This window comes from Echiichthys vipera (assembly GCF_963691815.1).
Source record: "Echiichthys vipera genome assembly, chromosome: 6".
Lineage (NCBI taxonomy): Eukaryota > Metazoa > Chordata > Actinopteri > Perciformes > Trachinidae > Echiichthys > Echiichthys vipera.
The window spans coordinates 562,792-585,080 of NC_139831.1; the positions used below are offsets into that span (position 1 = coordinate 562,792).

Here is a 22,289-nt window from a genome sequence, read left to right on the forward strand (position 1 = left end):
CGGTTAAGTTTAGTCTCTAAAGGAGACGGTTAAGTTTAGACACTAAAGGAGACGGTTAAGTTTAGTCACTAAGGAGACGGTTAAGTTTAGTCACTAAAGGAGACGGTTAAGTTTAGTCTCTAAAGGAGACGGTTAAGTTTAGTCACTAAGGAGACGGTTAAGTTTAGTCTCTAAAGGAGACAGTTAAGTTTAGACACTAAAGGAGACGGTTAAGTTTAGTCTCTAAAGGAGACGGTTAAGTTTAGACACTAAAGGAGACGGTTAAGTTTAGACACTAAAGGAGACGGTTAAGTTTAGTCTCTAAAGGAGACGGTTAAGTTTAGACGACTAAAGGAGACGGTTAAGTTTAGTCACTAAAGGAGACGGTTAAGTTTAGACACTAAAGGAGAGGGTTAAGTTTAGCCTCTAAAGGAGACGGTTAAGTTTAGTCACTAAAGGAGACGGTTAAGTTTAGACGACTAAAGGAGACGGTTAAGTTTAGTCTCTAAAGGAGACGGTTAAGTTTAGTCTCTAAAGGAGACGGTTAAGTTTAGTCACTAAAGGAGACGGTTAAGTTTAGACGACTAAAGGGGACCGTTAAGTTTAGACGACTAAAGGAGACGGTTAAGTTTAGTCTAAAGGAGACGGTTAAGTTTAGACGACTAAAGGAGACGGTTAAGTTTAGTCACTAAGGAGACGGTTAAGTTTAGTCACTAAAGGAGACGGTTAAGTTTAGTCTCTAAAGGAGACGGTTAAGTTTAGTCACTAGGGAGACGGTTAAGTTTAGTCACTAAAGGAGACGGTTAAGTTTAGTCTCTAAAGGAGACGGTTAAGTTTAGTCACTAAGGAGACGGTTAAGTTTAGTCTCTAAAGGAGACGGTTAAGTTTAGACGACTAAAGGAGACGGTTAAGTTTAGTCACTAAAGGAGACGGTTAAGTTTAGACACTAAAGGAGACGGTTAAGTTTAGCCTCTAAAGGAGACGGTTAAGTTTAGTCACTAAAGGAGACGGTTAAGTTTAGACGACTAAAGGAGACGGTTAAGTTTAGTCTCTAAAGGAGACGGTTAAGTTTAGTCTCTAAAGGAGACGGTTAAGTTTAGTCACTAAAGGAGACGGTTAAGTTTAGACGACTAAAGGAGACGGTTAAGTTTAGTCACTAAAGGAGACGGTTAAGTTTAGACACTAAAGGAGACGGTTAAGTTTAGCCTCTAAAGGAGACAGTTAAGTTTAGTCTCTAAAGGAGACGGTTAAGTTTAGTCACTAAAGGAGACGGTTAAGTTTAGACGACTAAAGGGGACCGTTAAGTTTAGACAACTAAAGGAGACGGTTAAGTTTAGTCTAAAGGAGACGGTTAAGTTTAGACGACTAAAGGAGACGGTTAAGTTTAGTCACTAAGGAGACGGTTAAGTTTAGTCACTAAAGGAGACGGTTAAGTTTAGTCTCTAAAGGAGACGGTTAAGTTTAGTCACTAAGGAGACGGTTAAGTTTAGTCTCTAAAGGAGACGGTTAAGTTTAGACGACTAAAGGAGACGGTTAAGTTTAGTCACTAAAGGAGACGGTTAAGTTTAGACACTAAAGGAGACGGTTAAGTTTAGTCTCTAAAGGAGACGGTTAAGTTTAGTCTCTAAAGGAGACGGTTAAGTTTAGTCACTAAAGGAGACGGTTAAGTTTAGTCACTAAAGGAGACGGTTAAGTTTAGACGACTAAAGGAGACGGTTAAGTTTAGTCTCTAAAGGAGACGGTTAAGTTTAGTCTCTAAAGGAGACGGTTAAGTTTAGTCACTAAAGGAGACGGTTAAGTTTAGACGACTAAAGGGGACCGTTAAGTTTAGACGACTAAAGGACAGTTAAGTTTAGTCTCTAAAGGAGACGGTTAAGTTTAGTCTAAAGGAGACGGTTAAGTTTAGTCTAAAGGAGACGGTTAAGTTTAGACACTAAAGGAGACGGTTAACGGTTGACTGACGGACCAGCTCTGCACTCTCCAGGATCCTGGAGGGGGTCTGGGAGTGGGCCCATCCGGTCTACATGTGCTTTGTGGATCTGGAGAAGGCCCATGACCGGGTCCCTGGAGATACTGTGGGAGGTGCTGGGGGAGTCTGGGGGGAGTGGGTCACTTCTGAGGGCCGTCCAGTCTCTGTACCCCCAAAGAGAGAGCTGAGTCTGGATCCTGGGCAGTGAGTCGGAGTGGTTCCCGGTGGGGGTCGGCCTCCTCCAGGGGGGCACTCTGTCCCCAATCCTGTTTGTGGTTTTCATGGACAGGATATGGAGGCGTGGTCGTGGTGGGGAGGGGCTGCAGGTGGGTGGGCTGAGGATCTGGTCTCTGACGTGGTCCTGATGGCGTCGTGGGTCAGGGACCTTCAGCACTCACTGGATCGGTTCACAGCCGAGTGTGAAACGGCCGGGATGAGGATCAGCACCTCTGGATCTGAGGCCGTGGCTCTCAGCAGGAAACCGCTGGATTGTTCCTCCGGGTCTGGAATGAGTCCTGACGCCAAGTGAAGGACTTCAAGGACCTCGGGATCTGGTTCACGAGTGAGGGGACGATGGAGCAGCGGGGGCGGAGCTGCAGTCGCTCTACCCTCAGTCCTGGTTCCTACCCTCACCTGTGGTCATGAAAGCTGGGTCAGGACCCAAAGAACCAGGTCCAGGTCAGGACCCAAAGAACCAGGTCCAGGTCAGGACCCACAGAACCAGGTCCAGGTCAGGAGCCAAAGAACCAGGTCCAGGTCAGGACCCAAAGAACCAGGTCCAGGTCAGGACCCACAGAACCAGGTCCAGGTCAGGACCCAAAGAACAAGGTCCAGGTCAGGACCCAAAGAACCAGGTCCAGGTCAGGACCCACAGAACCAGGTCCAGGTCCAAGCGTGTGAAGTGTGTTTCCTCAGGAGGGGGTCTGGAGTCTCCCTTAGAGAGAGGGGGAGAAGTTCAGCATCCGTGAGGAACTCGGAGTAGAGCCGCTGCTCCTTTGCGTTGAAAGGAGCCAGTTGAGGTGGTTCAGGATCATCTGGTAAGGATGAACCATGGGCGCCTCCCTAGGGAGGTGTTCCAGGCACGTCCAGCTGGGAGGAGGCCTCGGGGAAGACCCAGGACCAGGTGGAGAGATTAGATCTCCACACTGGCCTGGGAACGCCTCAGGATCCCCCAGTTAGAGCTGGTTAATGTGGCCCGGGAAAGGGAAGTTTGGGGTCCCCTGCTGGAGCTGCTGCCCCTGAGTCTCTCCAGTTTGCCGTCACGGAGCCGGACGGAGTCAAAGTTCTGGATCTTTAGTGTCGTGTGCACAACAACACGGGTGCTTCCTGTGTGAGCGGGGCTTTAAAGTGAAACCTGCTCTGGTTCACGCCGCGGATGTGGACGGAAGTTAAGTGTTGATGCTGTTCTTCCAGTAAACCATGTTAATCATCGCACATGCTGGAGGCTACACACACATCCTGCTGTGTGTGTGTGTGTGTGTGTGTGTGTGTGTGTGTGTGTGTGTGTGTGTGTGTGTGTGTGTGTGTGTGTGTGTGTGTGTTTATGAGCTTGCAGTTTTTCCTCTCATAAAAGTGAAACAGGAGCAGCAAATCCTGCAGGAGTCGACGAATGATGGATAAATGTGCAGCACACACACACACACACACACACACACACACACACACAGACACACACACACACACACACACACACACACACACACACACACACACACACACAGACACACACACACACACAGACACACACACACACACACACACACACACAGACAGACATACACACACACACACACACAGACACACACACACACACACACACACACACACACACACACACACAGACATACACACACACACACACACACAGACACACACACACACACACACACACACACACACACACACACACACACACACACACACACACTGTGACATCAGATGGTAAAAATGTGATGATGTCACAGACGGACGCCGCTGAAGGAGAAACACCCGAGTTCAGTTTGACGTCACACCGACGAAAAAGTCACAATAATGAAATTATAATAATAATAATACATTTAAATTTTCTCCTGAATTAATGTAAAATAATTAAATTCATTTAATAAATAAAAGTTAAACCTTTAAACTAAAGCACAAACATTATTAAACATTTTTAAACACAATTTAAAATGTTTCAAAAAAGAGAAAAGCCTGAAATATTTGGACTTTATTAAATATTATTTCCTTTTTTTGGATAATAATAAAGATTATTGACATAATTCTGCTTTTCTAACCGTGTTTAATCTCGTGTTTTATGTTGTTTTTGTTATTGTTGTTAATAAACCTCATGAATATGATTCTCATGTTTTTGTTGTTTTGCAATGGAAAAAAAGACAAAGTCTGGAGTTTACGAGGTGTCCCTGAACGCAGCACGGTAAGCCCCGCCCCCCTGTGAGCGGTGGTGCGTTCACGGGACTTTTCTTTGAAAGTTGTCAACAGACAGAAGCGGAGTGAGCGGCTTCTTACCGACAGAGGAGCGCGGAGGAGGAGGAATGGGCTGCAGCCACAGCAAGGTGAGGAACCCCGGTACAACCCCCGGGACAGGCCCCGGTACGACCCCGGGACAAACCCCGGTAGAGGCCCCGGGGGGACCCGGCAGAGTGTCGGTAGAAGTTGACTTTGTTCCGGGGGAGAGGAAGTGGGTGAAGACGCGGGTGCACGGCGGCAGAAACGTGCCCGCGCATAATAATGGAGCCTGAAAAACTTCACTTTTCTCTCAGAAACCGCGAAAAGTTGCTACATTTCTGATACATTTTCGCGCCAGAACGAAGCAGATCAAAGGCGCCGCGGCACGAGGACCTTCTTTCTTCTTCTTCTCTGGTGAACGGTTCTTCTTCTTCTTCTCCTTCTTCTTCTCCTTCTTCTTCGGTGGTGAACATCTGTTTGTAATCTTCCCGGTGTTTCCCACGGTGAACACAGTTTCACGGTTCCTTTGAAGTTTGAGTTTTTGTGTTTTTGAAAGATTTGATTTGATTTTAAATGATTTTAAATGATGACGTAGTTATGGATCAAATATAGCCACGGTGAAATATAATTATGAGATGATAAAAGTCACAATAATGAGATAATATCAGTGCAGTCTGACCTGCAGTAACGTGTGTGTGTGTGTGTGTGTGTGTGTGTGTGTGTGTGTGTGTGTGTGTGTGTGTGTGTGTGTGTGTGTGTGTGTGTGTGTGTGTGTGTGTGTGTGTGTGTGTGTGTGTGTGTGTGTGTGTGTGTGTGTGTGTGTGTGTGTGTGTGTGTGTGTGTGTGTGTGTGTGTGTGAGAATAGAACAGATCCAGAGACTTAGTCAGTGACACGCCGACGACTTTAACGGGATTTAAGTTCAGACGCTTCGTTTCTCAACAGGGAGCAAACGAACTGTTCCTCTCATTTTCAAATCATAACAGTTTTAGGAAGAATCTCATCTTCAGCCTCTGATCCTGGATCAGGTCTCGGGCGCAGCAGCTCCAGCAGGGACCCCAAACTTCCCTTTCCCGGGCCACCAGCTCTAACTGGGGGATCCTGAGGCGTTCCCAGGCCAGTGTGGAGATCTAATCTCTCCACCTGGTCCTGGGTCTTCCCCGAGGCCTCCTCCCAGCTGGACGTGCCTGGAACACCTCCCTAGGGAGGCGCCCAGGGTTCATCCAGACCAGATGATCCTGAACCACCTCAACTGGCTCCTTTCAACGCAAAGGAGCAGCGGCTCTACTCCGAGTTCCTCACGGATGCTGAACTTCTCCCCCTCTCTCTAAGGGAGACTCCAGACCCCCTCCTGAGGAAACACAGTTCACACGCTTGGACCTGGACCTGGTTCTTTGGGTCCTGACCTGGACCTGGTTCTGTGGGTCCTGACCTGGACCTGGTTCTTTGGGTCCTGACCTGGACCTGGTTCTTTGGGTCCTGACCTGGACCTGGTTCTTTGGGTCCTGACCTGGACCTGGTTCTTTGGGTCCTGACCTGGACCTGGTTCTTTGGGTCCTGACCTGGACCTGGTTCTTTGGATCCTGACCTGGACCTGGTTCTTTGGGTCCTGACCTGGACCTGGTTCTTTGGATCCTGACCTGGACCTGGTTCTTTGGGTCCTGACCTGGACCTGGTTCTTTGGGTTCTGACCTGGACCTGGTTCTTTGGGTCCTGACCCAGCTTTCAGGACCACAGGTGAGGGTAGGAACCAGGACTGAGCGGTAGATCCAGAGCGTTGCCTTCCTCAGCTCTCTGTTCATCACAACGGTGCAGTAGAGCGACTGCAGCTCCGCCCCCGCTGCTCCATCGTCCCCTCAATCGTGAACCAGATCCCGAGGTCCTTGAAGTCCTTCACTTGGGGTCAGGACTCATTCCCGACCCGGAGGAACAATCTACTGGTTTCCTGCTGAGAGCCACGGCCTCAGATTCAGAGGTGCTGATCCTCATCCCGGCCGTTTCACACTCGGCTGTGAACCGATCCAGTGAGTGCTGAAGGTCCCTGACCCACGACGCCATCAGGACCACGTCAGAGACCAGATCCTCAGCCCACCCAACTGCAGCCCCTCCCCACCACGACTACGCCTCCATATCCTGTCCCTGAAAACCACAAACAGGATTGGTGACAGAGTGCCCCCCTGGAGGAGGCCGACCCCCACCTGGACCCCAGACTCCCGCAGCACCTCCCACAGTATCTCCAGGGACCCGGTCATGTGCCTTCTCCAGATCCACAAAGCACATGTAGACCGGATGGGCCCACTCCCAGACCCCCTCCAGGATCCTGGAGAGTGAAGAGCTGGTCCGTTGTTCCCTTCACCAGGGAGGCTGAGGAGTGTGATCCCCCTGTAACTGGCTCACACCCTCTGGTCCCCCTTTCTGAACAGGAACCACCACCCCGGTCTGCCACTCCCTCGGCACTGTCCCAGACTTCCACCAGTGTGTCAGAGACGTGTGGACCAGGACCAGGACGGCCCCTCCAGACCCAGAGCTTTCAGCATGTGTGGATGCAGCTCATGGATCCTGGGGCTTTGCCTCTGTGGACTTGTTTCCTTCCTCAGTGACTTCTGTCAGAGTTATAGACGATGACCTCATCAGCTGAGGGCACCAGCGTCCCGTCCTTACTGTAAACAGCTTGGATGGTTCCCCGTGTCCCCCTCCTGAGGTGCTGAATGGTGGTCCAGAAGCACCTCGGTGACCCCCAAAGTCCTTCTCCAGGACTTGTGTGAACTCCTCACCCGCTGCTTTGCCTCTGACCCAGCAGAGGCTGCAGCCCTTCAGACCTGTGGGGACCTCAGAACCACCTCCGGAGTCTTCTGGGAGACCAGATCCTGAAGGCCTCCTTCTTCAGGGGAACCCCTGACCCCCGGGGTCCACCACGGTGTTCCAGGGTCCCCGCCCCTTGAGGCACCTGAGACCTTGAGGCCACAGCTCACCGCTGCAGCTTCAGCAGTGGAAGCTTTGAACATCGCCCGCTCCGGTTCGATGCCCCCAACCTCCACAGGGACGCCAGAAAAGCTTCTCCGGAGGTGTGAGGTGAAGGTCTCTGGGACAGGGGCCTCCTCCAGACGGTCCCAGTTCAACCGCACTACTGGTTTGGGTTTACCCGGTCCGTCCAGAACCTTCCCCGTCCTCTGACCCACTCATCCCCAGATGGTGATCAGCTGACAGCTCTGCCCCTCTCTTCACCCGAGTGTCCAAAACACCGGCCTCAGATCAGATGAGACCATCACAGACTGGATCCTGGACCTTTGGCCTAGTGTGCTCTGGAACCAGGTCCACTTCTGAGCCTCCTTCTGTTCCAACATGGTGTTTGTTAAAGAGGATCCAGGACCAGCACACAAGTCTAACACCAGACGCTGGGGTTCAGATCAGGGAGGCCGTTCCTCCCAATCAGCCTCTCCAGGTGTCTCCATCGTTGCCCACGTGGGCGTTGAAGTCTCCCAGCAGGACTCTGGAGTCCCCTACTGGAGCCCCATGCAGGACTCCATTCAGGGTCTCCAAGAAGGCCCCAGACTCTGAACTGCTGTTCGCTGCATCTGCACCAACAACAGTCAGAGTCCCCCCCCACCACCCGCAGGCGTAAGGAGGCAGCCCTCTCGTCCACCGGCGTGCGGATGGGCAGTGTGAGTGTGTGCCACACGCTTATTAGCAGCATTTTAGGATTCAAACCCAAACCTCCCACCCAGCAGAAGACTACAAACAGATGCAAAATGACTGAAAACAGATGCAAAATGACTACAAACAGATGCAAAATGACTAAAAACAGATGCAAAATGACTACAAACAGATGCAAAATGACTACAAACAGATGCAAAATGACTACAAACAGATGCAAAATGACTACAAACAGATGCAAAATGACTAAAAACAGATGCAAAATGACTAAAAACAGATGCAAAATGACTAAAAACAGATGCAAAATGACTAAAAACAGATGCAAAATGACTTAAAACAGAAGCAAAATGACTAAATTTTAACGCTAAAACCTAAACCCCACTCCTGCTTCACCCTCACGATGGTCGCTGGCGTTCCCGCGGCGGTCGGCGCTGACACACGTGGCGTCTGAGCTGCTGATGAAGCGTTTTTTCAAACAACCTCATGTGACGCGTCGTGTTCAGCGCTGAAGCCCCGAGGTCGATCCTCGTGACTTCTGTTATTGTTGTTTCTTACTGAAAGGATCTGCCGTGTTACCATGGTAACGAGTAAGCGTGTCACATGGCTCCGTGTTGGCGTGGACTTCAAGGTTGTGTGTGTGTGTGTGTGTGTGTGTGTGTGTGTGTGTGTGTGTGTGTGTGTCCCCTGATCAGAGTTATTGATTATTCCTGATCGACACAGAGGCGTTGATATGATAGGACATAACCTCGTCACCACGGTTACCAAAGTCCTATTTACACTGCGAGAGCGCTGCCTCCCCCGCCCCGGCTTCCTCCGAGCGCTCTGAGGAACCTGTCAGGCTTTGGTTCGGCCTTGTGGTGGTGCTGTTGCATCGTGGGTAATGTAGGCAGCAGCTTTTGCACGCGTGGTCGTTAAAGGAGAGTAAATAAAGTGTCATCGTTTGTTTTTTTATGATGAATTCTTCAACTTTAAAGGAGCAGTTTGAGCTTTTTTCGGACTCCTCATCTTTCCCTCGTAGGGCGCACTCCCACTGTGCCTCCGTACCGTGCCCCAGCACGTGTCACGGCTAAAGTCTGGTTCCTTTGACCAGTGTGAGTGCAACCGTACCACGTCTAGGAGCGGCACGCTTGCCGTCCACGGCCCGTTTGGGAGAGGTGGGCTTTAGTAAAGCACGTTTGCACGTGTACGAGCACGAGCGTGCGCACGTGTACGAGCACGAGGCCTACGGCGGTTCTGAGGTCATTTCCTGTGCGCCTGTTGGGACGTAGAGAAAAGAAGGAGGGACCATGCGCGGACATTTAAAACAATGGCGGTGAAAGGTTCACGTTGGTGTGATGCGGAGGTGGAGTGTTTACTGCAGATTTGGTCGATGAAAAGATTCAAAAACAGTCGACAAGACGCACAAAAACTCCGAGGTCTACGGAAAGATCTGGAAACAAAGCCACGCATCGCCATGACGTCATCAATGCGTGTGCCGTGTTACGGCGTGATGACGTATAGGCAGCAAGAAGCATTCTCCGAGGCCCAGGTAGTGTGAGTACAAACGGGCCTGGAGGGGGGGACAAGGACCCTAAAGCACGGGGCACGGGACGCACGCACAGTGGGAGGGCGCCCTGAGAGTTTGATGCTCAGGTGGAAACGGCTCAGACGACTCGTTCACCTGCTGTTATGTCACGGCTGTTTAATCCCTGCTAATCTCAGTGAGATTAAGAGCTCGGCTCCACCAGAGAGAGTAACACAGGAGCAGCACCAGAAAGAGCTGCAGCTGACGCTAATTTCATTCATTCATTCATTCATTCATCAAAACAACAAAACGGTGATGGTTGTAGAGATGAACCCGTTCATCTGCTCCGGTTTAAATGTTGCGTGCAGACATTTGTTAAAAAGAAATCCTCTTTTTTAAGTGACAGAAGGAATTAAACGTTTGATTCTCCAGATATTCCAAAACCATTTTTCAGGGCATTAAAAAGACTAAAGCACGGGGCACGAGACGGAGGCACAGTGGGGGGGCGCCCTGAATCAGGTGATGAATCCAGAGCTGGCGTCTTTCAGCAGAACTCCACTAAAAAAAACAAAGAAGAAATAACAACGCGGCTCGACTGATCGACCAGATGCACCGATGTAAATGGACTCACGGTGGTTTCTGAGCCTCTCCTGTAAAAACACAGAGAGAGTGTCTGCAGTGTCCCGTCGCTGCAGTACCACTCTCCACCTGAACCGTCACTAACACACAGAGGGGGGCGCTGTTTTACCTCAAAACAAACCAATCTTATTAAAAGCTGTGGATGGATGGATGGATAGTTAGATGGATGGATGGATAGATGGATGGATGGATAGTTGGATAGATAGATGAAGGAGAGATAGATGGATGGATGGATGGATGGATAGATGGATGGATGGATGGATGGATGGATAGATGGATGGATGGATAGATATAAAGATAGATGGATGGATGGATGGATAGATGGATGGATGGATAGTTGGATGGATAGATGGATGGATGGATGGATAGTTAGATGGATGGATGGATGGATAGATGGATGGATAGATAGATAGATGGGTGGATGGATGGATGGATAGATGGGTGGATGGATAGATAGATGGATGGATGGAGAGATGGATGGATAGATGGATGGATGGATAGATGGATGGATGGATAGATAGATGGGTGGATGATAGATAGATGGATAGATGGATGGATGGAGAGATGGGTGAATAGATAGATGGATGGATAGATGGATGGATAGATATAAAGATGGATGGATGGATGGATGGATGGATGGATGGATGGATGGATAGATAGATAGATGGATAGATGGATGTATGGATAGTTAGATGGATAGATGGATGGATGGATAGTTACATGGATAGATGGATGGATGGATGGATGGATGGATAGATGGGTGGATGGATAGATAGATGGATGGATGGATGGATGGATAGTTAGATGGATGGATAGATATAAAGATGGATAGATATAAAGATGGATGGATAGTTAGATGGATGGATGGATAGATAGATGGATAGATATAAAGATGGATGGATGGATGGATGGATGGATGGATAGATATATGGATGGATAGATGGGTGGATAGATATAAAGACGGATGGATGGATGGGTGGATGGATGGATGGATAGACGGATAGAACTCCAGAGGTTTCTGCGCTCAGTGAAGGTCTTTGAATGGATTCATGTTTATGTGAGGTGGTCAGCACTGTCGCCTCACAGCCAGAGGGTTCCTGGTTTGAATCCCGGCTGGGGCCCTTCTGTGTGGAGTTTGCATGTTGTCCCCGTGTCTGCGTGGGTTTTCTCCGGGTTCTCCGGTTTCCTCCCACAGTCCAAAGACGTGCAGGTGTTCGGTTCATTGATGACTCTAAATCACCCGTAGGTGTGAATGGTTGTCTGTCTCTGTTCGTCTCTATGTGTCCTGTGATAGACTCGCGTCCTGTCCAGGGTGGACCCCGCCTCACGCCCGATGTCAGCTGGGATCGGCTGATAGGGACAAGAGGCTGAAGATGAATGAATGAATGAATGAATGAATTTAAAAGGCTGAGGTGCACCAAACTCTGCGTCCTGTGTGAGGCCGAAGCATGACGTCACTTCCTGTTTCAGCTGAACTTTAAAACACACAAGCGTTCTACCGTCTAAATGACACAATCACATCATCACGCTCAGTATTCATCCACTTATACACGGGTGGTGGTTTCACGCTCTGCAGACGTGGACGACAAAAATGAACGTAGTGAGACCGAAGAAGAAACTGTTGTGCGTTAATTTAACAGATTTTTTAACTTTTAGTTCAATAATTTCATTAAATTAGAGACAAAAGACGTCGTTTCCTGCTGTGAAACCAAAACTAAACAGTGGGTTAAAGTCACTTTAGGAACATTTCATATCCATAAAACTAAGAACTGCAAAAATCAGCCAAACTCTAATTTAACTTCATCCAAATTATGAATAATAAGAAGTGTATTTATACCGCTGATGGACAGGAAGTGTGATAATATATCCCACTATTAAGTTTCAGAATGTTCCGCATTATAAGGAGCATAGAACAGGCGCCACAGTTGAGGCCATGGTTACGTTAAGGACCGCCTCTAAATTCATTGATGCTAAGTTGGCGTGCTAGCGCGAGTAGCATCCAGCTGCAGACCCGGAGCACCAGCCCCTCACTTCCGTCAAGCAAGGGGCTTGTGACTAGTGAGGGGCTTGTGACAAGTGAGGGGCTCGTGACTAGTGAGGGGCTTGTGTCAAGTGAGGGGCTTGTGACAAGCGAGGGGCTTGTGACTAGTGAGGGGCTTGTGACAAGTTAGGGGCTTGTGACTAGTGAGGGGCTTCTGTCTAGTGAGGGGCTTGTGTCAGGTGAGGGGCTTGTGTCAGGTGAGGGGCTCGTGCTCCGGGTCTGCAGCTGGACAGTATCGTGCTAGCGCTGTTGCCTTCAGTGGAACAGTGATCGTACGGACTCTTCTACTCGCTGCTCTCTGTTCAACAACCCACTGTTGGAGTTTGTCCTCCAGCTGCAGCCGTCTCGCTCTGTTCCCTCTAAACTCTGTTTAGTCTTCTTTACTCGGCGCAGGTCGTCTTGTTGCTTCCTCCACTTCGGCACCATTGATTGGTTCATGTTCAACTCTCTGGCTGCTGCTCTATTCCCGTGTTTTACTGCGTGACTAATGGCCTTGAGTGGAAACTCTGCGTCATTAGTTGCCCTAGGTCAGGGGTAGGCTCTCTAGGACCGGAATTGCCTACCCCTGCCCTAGTTAGAGCAACTTACGTTATATTGCAGAGCACGTTGAGGTAATTTACTCTGTGTGACCACGGCAGCCTTGATAGAGGCGTCGGTAACACTATTATACAGCCCGCGACTTAGAGCGTACCTACCGCTCACTTTCCGCATAGGTTGCCCATATCAGTAACTCTGAGTAACTCCTGCTCACTTTTCCCATTTCCCAGGAGAAATGACCAGGAGTTACGCTGTGAGTCCGGGCGTACGTCCTCAGACAGGGGCGCTCTTCACGAGGTAAAGGTTTGAATCCATGTAGACCGTACGGCCTCAGACAGGGGCGCTCTTCATGAGGTAAAGGTTTGAATCCTCGTAGACCGTACGTCCTCAGACAGGGGCGCTCGTCATGAGGTAAAGGTTTGAATCCTCGTAGACCGTACGGCCTCAGACAGGGGCGCTCTTCATGAGGTAAAGGTTTGAATCCTCGTAGACCGTACGGCCTCAGACAGGGGCGCTCTTCATGAGGTAAAGGTTTGAATCCGTGTAGACCGTACGGCCTCAGACAGGGGCGCTCTTCATGAGGTAACGGTTTGAATCCTCGTAGACCGTACGGCCTCAGACAGGGGCGCTCTTCATGAGGTAAAGGTTTGAATCCGCGTAGACCGTACGGCCTTAGACAGGGGCGCTCTTCATGAGGTAAAGGTTTGAATCCATGTAGACCGTACGGCCTCAGACAGGGGCGCTCTTCGCGGCTAATGGCCTTGAGTGTAAACTCTGCGTCGTAAGCGTGTCTCTTAACAGGAGCCATTTTGGGCTCTTTACACAAACACACGCATGGAAATGAAACGGCACGCTTCACGCAGTCGTATATCTCAACATGCACCGCGCGTTACTTCTTCTACGGGGGAAAATAGAGTCGGCGGCTGCTCACCGTAGTTGAGACCTGTTGTGGCTCAACATTGGTCCATATATAAGAAGCACCGGATTATAAGGAGCACTGAGACATGTGGAGGTTTTTAGGTGCTCCTATAGTGCGGAGAATACGGTAATTTAAACAAATCCACAAACGTTTCTTCTGAGATATTTGAGAAAATCTGCAGATGAAGTTTAAAAAAGGCCCATTTGGAGCGACAGGATTGAAACCGTTCTGTTGATTCATCAGGTTTGTGAAGCGGCCTGTCGCTGAACAGACGCATTAATAATAAATCCACGTGGACTTTGAACGCGGATTTCCTGCTGTAATGAACTTTATCTGGTGTTTCGTTCTGTGGATTCAAACCAAACGGAGCCGCAGACGACGTAGATTCATCCCCCGAGCCTCAGACACTTAACCAGTGAGTTTACTGTAAAATTAAAGTACATTTTAAAACATCACAGTGTAAAATCAGATGTGTAACGTCTTCTCCTAATGATGGACTCCAGGTGCATCATGGGAAATGTAGGATTGGTGTTTTTGGACCAGTCGTGCAGTGATATAAAAATAAACGTTTGATTAAAAGAGGTTCATTCATTCATTCATTCATCTTCAGCCTCTTGTCCCTGTCGGGGTCTCGGGGGGGCTGGAGCCGATCCCAGCTGACATCGGGCGTGAGGCGGGGTCCACCCTGGACAGGACGCCAGTCTATCACAGGACACATAGAGACGAACAGAGACAGACAACCATTCACACCTACGGGTGATTTAGAGTCATCAATGAACCCAACACCTGCACGTCTTTGGACTGTGGGAGGAAACCGGAGAACCCGGAGAAAACCCACGCTGACACGGGGGGGACATGCAAACTCCACACAGAAAGGGCCCCAGCCGGGATTCAAACCAGGAACCCTCTCACTGTGAGGCCACAGTGCTGACCACCAGACCAGCGCGTCGCCCTTAAAAGAGTTTTTTTTTTAGGTGAAACGTTCTGAATCAAACGAGACGCGACGGTGCATCGTCTGCATAGAAACCACTCTGTGTAACGGAGCGAGAGAAAAGCTGCAGCGTTGTTCATGTGGAGACTAATGAGAGAGTCAGACCTCCACCAGCTGCTTTCATAACGGCTCCACTGACCCAGTTTAACCTGGACCTGCACCAGGACCTGGACCTGGCTCAGGACCTGGACCTGGCTCAGGACCAGGACCTGGATCAGGACCAGGACCTGGACCAGGACCTGGACCTGGGCCAGGACCAGGACCCAGCTCCTGACACAGATTATCACTGTTGTTGTTAGCTCATTATTTCACCTTTGACCCTGAAATCGTTCAATGATAAAAAAAAGAAAATTAGACTTTTTGTCACAATCTTCGACACGTAGAATATTCCGACTTTTTCCACGAAAAAAAGACGACTTTTTGAAGCAATCTTCAACTTTTTTTCTGAAAATCGTACTACTTTTTTCACGATCTTTGACTTTTCTCTCTATATAAATATAACAACTTTTTTGTCACACTTTTTCCGACTTTTTTCTGAAAATACTGAGACTTTTTTGTGAAATCGACTTTTTTCTAAAAGAAAATGCGACTTTTTAAATCCCGATCTTTGGACTTTTTTCTCATTAAAGTCATTAAAGTCGTCTAAGTCGTAAAAGTCGTAAGTTGTTAAAGTCGTTAGTGTCGTTAAAGTCTTTATTCTTGTTAGTGTCGTTAAAGTCGTTAGTTGTTAAACTCGTTAGTCGTTATTGTCGTTATTGTCGTTATAGTCGCAAAATTCTTTAAAGTCGTAAAAGTCGGAGTCTCTTGTGAACGCGTCGTCTGGTCCGAACTGATTCTCTTCACGTCGGCTGTTTGTTGAAACTTCTTCTTCTTCTTGTTTTCAGAAGAAAAGCAAGAAGGGCGAGAAGAACCAGAAAGACCAAAATGGCCGCCGAGAGGACGCCGGTGAGTGTTGACCTTCCTCTTCTCTCACTTCCTGTTTCACCAACAAAAACGTGAGTCTTTGCTTTTCTTCGATCGGCGCCAAAGTTAAAGTTTCCCGGAGGCGTCAAACAAACGGTGCGGTAGAGCGACTGCAGCTCCGCCCCCGCTGCTCCGCCCCCCCGGCCAAACTCACGCTCCATCGTCCCCTCACTCGTGAACAAGATCCCGAGGGACTTGAACTCCTTCACTTGGGGTCAGGACTTGTTCCCTACCTGGAGTAACAATCTGGTTTCTGAAGTGAGTGCTGAAGGTCCCTGACCCACGACGCCATCAGGACCACGTCAGAGACCAGATCCTCAGCCCACCCACCTGCAGCCCCTCCCCACCACGACTACGCCTCCATATCCTGTCCATGAAAACCACAAACAGGATTGGTGACAGAGTGCCCCCCTGGAGGAGGCCGACCCCCACCAGGAACCACTCCGACTCACTGCCCAGGATCCTGACTCAGCTCTCTCTTTGGGGGTACAGAGACTGGACCCCCTCAGAAGTGACCCCCTCACCCCAGACTCCCCCAGCACCTCCCACAGTATCTCCAGGGACCCGGTCATGGGCCTTCTCCAGATCCACAAAGCACATGTAGACCGGATGGGCCCACTCCCAGACCCCCTCCAGGATCCCTGAGAGTGCAGAGCTGGTCCTGGTCCAGGTCCAGGACTGAATCCACCTGGTTCCTCTTCAGTCTGAGGTTCTACAGGACGAACCTCCTTTCCAGCACCTTGGAGTCGACTTCACCAGGGAGGCTGAGGAGTGTGATCCCCTGGAACTGGCTCACACCCTCTGGTCCCCCTTTCTGAACCGGAACCACCACCCCGGTCTGTCACTCCCTCGGCACTGTCCCAGACTTCCACCAGTGTGTCAGAGACGTGTGGACCAGGACCAGGACCAGGACCAGGACGGCCCCTCCAGACCCAGAGCTTTCAGCATGTGTGGTCTGTCCAGAACCTTCCCCATCCTCTGACCCACTCATCCCCAGATGGTGATCAGCTGACAGCTCTGCCCCTCTCTTCACCCGAGTGTCCAAAACATCCGGCCTCAGATCAGATGAGACCATCACAGACTGGATCCTGGACCTTTGGCCTAGTGTGCTCTGGAACCAGGTCCACTTCTGAGCCTCCTTCTGTTCCAACATGGTGTTTGTTAAAGAGGATCCAGGACCAGCACACAAGTCTAACACCAGACGCTGGGGTTTAGATCAGGGAGGCCGTTCCTCCCAATCAGCCTCTCCAGGTGTCTCCATCGTTGCCCACGTGGGCGTTGAAGTCTCCCAGCAGGACTCTGGAGTCCCCTACTGGAGCCCCCTGCAGGACTCCATTCAGGGTCTCCAAGAAGGCCCCAGACTCTGAACTGCTGTTCGCTGCATCTGCACCAACAACAGTCAGAGTCCCCCCCCACCACCCGCAGGCGTAAGGAGGCCACCCTCTGGTCCACCGGGGTGAACTCCAACACCGCGGCGCTCAGCCGGGGGTTTGAGAGTCTCCCCACACCCTCCCGGCCCCTCACACCCTGGGCCCCTCCAGAGAAGACCAGGGTCCAGATCCAGACTGTGTGTGGAGGTGAGCCCCCCCAGATCTAACTGGGAGCTCCACCTCCCTCACAAGCTCCGGCTCCTTCCCCCACAGAGAGGAGACGCTCCACGTCCCCAGAGCCTCTGCTGCCCGGGTCTGGACCCTCCAGGCCCCTCACCCTCACTGCCCCCCGTGCAGCAGCGCCCCGACCCCAGAGGTTCCTCCTGTGAGTGGTGGGCCCACAGGATGGAGAGGGGGGAGGGGGCCACGTCACTCTTTCGGGCTGTGCCTGGCCGGGCTCCGTGGCAAACCCGGCCACCAGATGCTCGCCGGCGAGCCCTCCGTCTGGGCCTGGCTCCAGACGGGGCCCCGTGCTTCCTCTGGGCAGGGTCTCATCCTCTTCCTCGTTTGTCCGTAGAGTCTTTGTGTCTTTATTTATATTAATTCGATTTATTAAAATGTTCTCATCTATTTATAATTAGTTTGATTTAATCGTTTATTATTAATTGTTACTAAAGTTATTGATGTAAATGTAATTGACGTGTGTTGATGCATTTGAACCCCCGGTCTCACGGCGGCGTGTCGTGGTGCAGGTAAAGGTGCGCGCGGCGAGCAGGTGGCGTCTCTGGAGAAGCAGCTGGAGCGCTTTGAGTGGCAGCTGAGGGTTTTAAAGGCGGCCAATGGGAACTCGGAGAGGGCGGAGCTTCTGAAGGAACACGCCGACGCAGAGGTGTGCGCCCTCGTCCTGAGCATCCTCAACAAGGTGACGACTCGTGCGTCTGCATCCATCACGTCTATATTTATTAAACGTTAACTGCATTAATAAAGTTTATATTTATTAAACTTTATGATTTCAAACACAAACAGAAACTCTGATGATACACTTTATTTAATATTTTACACATTTTTCTGTTTTTGCTCTCGTCACTGATGTTTGAAGTTTAAATTGTAAATTTATATTTTTTTAATTATTATTTCATTTGAAAATGTAAGTTTAATTTTCTTACTTTCTTTATTTTTACATCATTTATGTAAATGACGCCCACTCATTTGCATAATAAAGGAGAAAAATGCATAAAGAAAATACAGAAATGATTAAAAACATTTAAAAATAAATGCAAAATAAAGAAAAGTAAATGTATTTATAATAAAAGTCAATAAATATGGACATTAATACAAAATAAAACTAATTAAAAAGCAAATTCAAACATAAAATAATAATTATCAATTTGACCAAGAATGAATGGCTACATTTATTTGTAGTATTTATTTTATCCATTTCTTATTTGTTTTATTTCTTTTTATTTTGGCAGTTTCACTCCTGAACATTTAAACGTGAATAAACGTGTTTTTCCACAGCTGTAAAGTTCTGGAAAAAGCTTAAAAAACACCTGAAAAAGCTTAAAAAGCTCCTTCAAGTGCTGGAAAAAGCTTGAAAAACACCTTAAAATGCTGGAAAAAGCTTAAAAATCACCTTAAAGTGCTGGAAAAGCCTTAAAAAACACCTTAGAGTGCTGGAAAAAGCTTAAAAAAACACCTTAAAGTGCTGGAAAAAGCCTTAAAAAACACCTTAGAGTGCTGGAAAAAGCTTAAAAATCACCTTAAAGTGCTGGAAAAAGCTTTAAAAACACCTTAAAGTGCTGGAAAAAGCTTTAAAAACACCTTAAAGTGCTGGAAAAGCTTTAAAAACACCTTAAAATGCTGGAAAAAGCCTTAAAAACACCTTAAAGTGCTGTAAAAAGCCTTAAAAAACACCTTAAAGTGCTGGAAAAAGCTTAAAAATCACCTCAAAGTGCTGGAAAAAGCTTTAAAAACACCTTAAAGTGCTGGAAAAAGCTTTAAAAACACCTTAAAGTGCTGGAAAAAGCTTAAAAAACACCTTAAAGTGCTGGAAAAAGCTTGAAAATCACCATAAAGTGCTGGAAAAAGCTTAAAAAACACCTTAAAGTGCTGGAAAAAGCTTGAAAATCACCATAAAGTGCTGGAAAAAGCTTGAAAATCACCATAAAGTGCTGGAAAAAGCTTGAAAAACACCTTAAAGTGCTGGAAAAAGCTTGAAAAACTCCTTAAAGTGCTGGAAAAAGCTTGAAAAACTCCTTAAAGTGCTGGAAAAAGCTTAAAAAACACCTTAAAGTGCTGGAAAAAGCTTGAAAATCACCATAAAGTGCTGGAAAAAGCTTAAAAAACACCTTAAAGTGCTGGAAAAAGCTTGAAAATCACCATAAAGTGCTGGAAAAAGCTTGAAAATCACCATAAAGTGCTGGAAAAAGCTTGAAAAACACCTTAAAGTGCTGGAAAAAGCTTGAAAAACTCCTTAAAGTGCTGGAAAAAGCTTGAAAAACTCCTTAAAGTGCTGGAAAAAGCTTGAAAAACTCCTTAAAGTGCTGGAAAAAGCTTGAAAAACACCTTAAAGTGCTGGAAAAGCTTTAAAAACACCTTAAAGTGCTGGAAAAAGCTTTAAAAACACCTTAAAGTGCTGGAAAAGCTTTAAAAACACCTTAAAGTGCTGGAAAAAGCTTAAAAAACACCTTAAAGTGCTGGAAAAGGCTTGAAAACACCTTAAAGTGCTGGAAAAAGCTTTAAAACACCTTAAAGTGCTGGAAAAGCTTTAAAATCACCTTAAAATGCTGGAAAAGCTTAAAAAACACCTTAAAGTGCTGGAAAAAGCTTGAAAATCACCATAAAGTGCTGGAAAAAGCTTAAAAAACACCATAAAATGCTGGAAAAGCTTTAAAAAAACACCTTAAAATGCTGGAAAAAGCTTAAAAATCACCTTAAAGTGCTGGAAAAAGCTTAAAAATCACCATAAAGTGCTGGAAAAAGCTTAAAAAACACCTTAAAGTGCTGGAAAAAGCTTGAAAAACACCTGAAAAAGCTTGAAAAAGCTCCTTAAAGTGATGAAAAATCACCTTAAAATGCTGGAAAAAGCTTTAAAAATCATCTTAAAGTGTTGGAAAACCTTGAAAAAGTGCTGGAAATGTTTAAAAAGTGCTGGAAAAGTAAAAAAGTTGATGTTTTCAGGTGAGAACGGAGACGACGGCCGATCTGAACGTCCTGCACGAGCAGAGAAGTCAAACTGTGACAGAGGAACACGAGAGGAGCCTGGAAGGTAACGCCGGCCGACGCGTTCACTCTGATCTGTGATAACCTGAACTCCACATGACGACGGTGAACGTCTCATTGGAAACCTGCCGTCTGACGGGGATCGAACCGGTGCTGGAAATGCTTGAAAACACATGATTTTTGGTGTTTTCGGCGTTTGAAAAGTGCTTTTAATGTGGTGTCGTGCGCCTTGTTCGTCGTATTTAACGTAGTTTGTCGTGCGCCTTGTTCGTCGTATTTAACGTAGTTTGTCGTCCGTCTGGTTCGTATTTAACGTAGTTTGTCGTGCGTCTTGTTCGTATTTAACGTAGTTTGTCGTGCGTCTTGTTTGTCGTATTTAACGTAGTTTGTCGTGCGTCTTGTTTGTATTTAACGTAGTTTGACGTGCGTCTTGTTCGTTGTATTTAACGTAGTTTGTCGTGCGTCTTGTTCGTCGTATTTAACGTAGTTTGTCGTGCGTCTTGTTCGTATTTAACGTAGTTTGTCGTGCGTCTTGTTCGTCGTATTTAACGTAGTTTGTCGTGCGTCTTGTTCGTGGTATTGAACGTAGTTTGTCGTGCGTCTTGTTCGTCGTATTTAACAGTTTGTCGTGCGTCTGGTTCGTGGTATTGAACGTAGTTTGTCGTGCGTCTTGTTTGTATTTAACGTAGATTGTTGTTCGTCTTGTTTGTATTTAACGTAGTTTGTCGTGCGTCTTGTTTGTATTTAACGTAGTTTGTCGTGCGTCTTGTTCGTATTTAACGTAGTTTATCGTGCGTCTTGTTTGTATTTAACGTAGATTGTTGTTCGTCTTGTTCGTATTTAACGTAGTTTGTCGTGCGTCTTGTTTGTATTTAACGTAGTTTGTCGTGCGTCTTGTTCGTATTTAACGTAGTTTGTTGTGCGTTTTGTTCGTCATATTTAACGTAGATTGTCGTGCGTCTTGTTCGTCGTATTTAACGTAGTTTGTCGTGCGTCTTGTTCGTCCTATTTAACGTAGTTTGTCGTGCGTCTTGTTCGTCGTATTTAACGCAGTTTGTCGTGCGTCTTGTTTGTATTTAACGTAGATTGTCGTGCGTCTTGTTCGTCGTATTTAACGTAGTTTGTCGTGCGTCTTGTTCGTCGTATTTAACGTAGTTTGTCGTGCGTCTTGTTCGTTGTATTTAACGTAGTTTGTCGTGCGTCTTGTTTGTATTTAACGTAGTTTGTTGTGCGTCTTGTTCGTATTTAACGTAGTTTGTCGTGCGTCTTGTTTGTATTTAACGTAGTTTGTCGTGCGTCTTGTTCGTATTTAACGTAGTTTGTCGTGCGTCTTGTTCGTCGTATTTAACGTAGTTTGTCGTGCGTCTGGTTCGTCGTATTTAACGTAGTTTGTCGTGCGTCTGGTTCGTCGTATTTAACGTAGTTTGTCGTGCGTCTTGTTCGTCCTATTTAACGTAGTTTGTCGTGCGTCTGGTTCGTCGTATTTAACGTAGTTTATCGTGTCGGCTCCGAACACAAGCGAATGCACAGGAAGTCGTTCAAATGACTCTTGTGATGTTGAAAATGTCCGTTTGTCTTTTTTTTCCAGAGCTGCAGAAGAAACAGGAAGAAGAGAAAAGTCGTCTGACGGGAAAATTTCAGGCTGCGGAGAAGGTCCTCAAGGTAAAGAGAGCGCTTTTATTTTGTCGACTGAAGGGGGAAGTGGCTCAGACTCACGCATGTTTGATTCTCATGCTTTTATTTTGTCGACTGAAGGGGGAAGTGGCTCAGACTCACGCATGTTTGATTCTCACGCTTTTATTTTGTCGACTGAAGGGGGAAGTGGCTCAGACTGAACCGATGTTTGATTCTCACGCTTTTATTTTGTCGACTGAAGGGGGAAGTGGCTCAGACTCAACCGATGTTTGATTCCCACGCTTTTATTTTGTCGACTGAAGGGGGAAGTGGCTCAGACTCACGCATGTTTGATTCTCACGCTTTTATTTTGTCGACTGAAGGGGGAAGTGGCTCGGACTTACCGATGTTTGATTCTCACGCTTTTATTTTGTCGACTGAAGG

At 47.7% G+C, this 22,289-nt stretch overlaps 1 protein-coding gene across 1 annotated transcript in view; it reads left to right on the forward strand.

Moving 5' to 3' along the window:
• Nucleotides 1-4,419: 4,419 nt before the first annotated feature.
• Nucleotides 4,420-22,289, forward strand: part of ccdc69 (coiled-coil domain containing 69) — a 30,781-nt gene continuing 12,911 nt past the window's right edge. Inside the window, exons 1-5 of the mRNA XM_083914758.1 lie at nucleotides 4,420-4,500; nucleotides 15,561-15,621; nucleotides 17,762-17,931; nucleotides 20,190-20,277; nucleotides 21,820-21,893. Of these exons, the coding sequence (XP_083770884.1) occupies nucleotides 4,480-4,500; nucleotides 15,561-15,621; nucleotides 17,762-17,931; nucleotides 20,190-20,277; nucleotides 21,820-21,893 (414 nt within the window). The 5' untranslated portion in view covers nucleotides 4,420-4,479. The remainder of the gene's footprint in view (nucleotides 4,501-15,560; nucleotides 15,622-17,761; nucleotides 17,932-20,189; nucleotides 20,278-21,819; nucleotides 21,894-22,289) is intronic.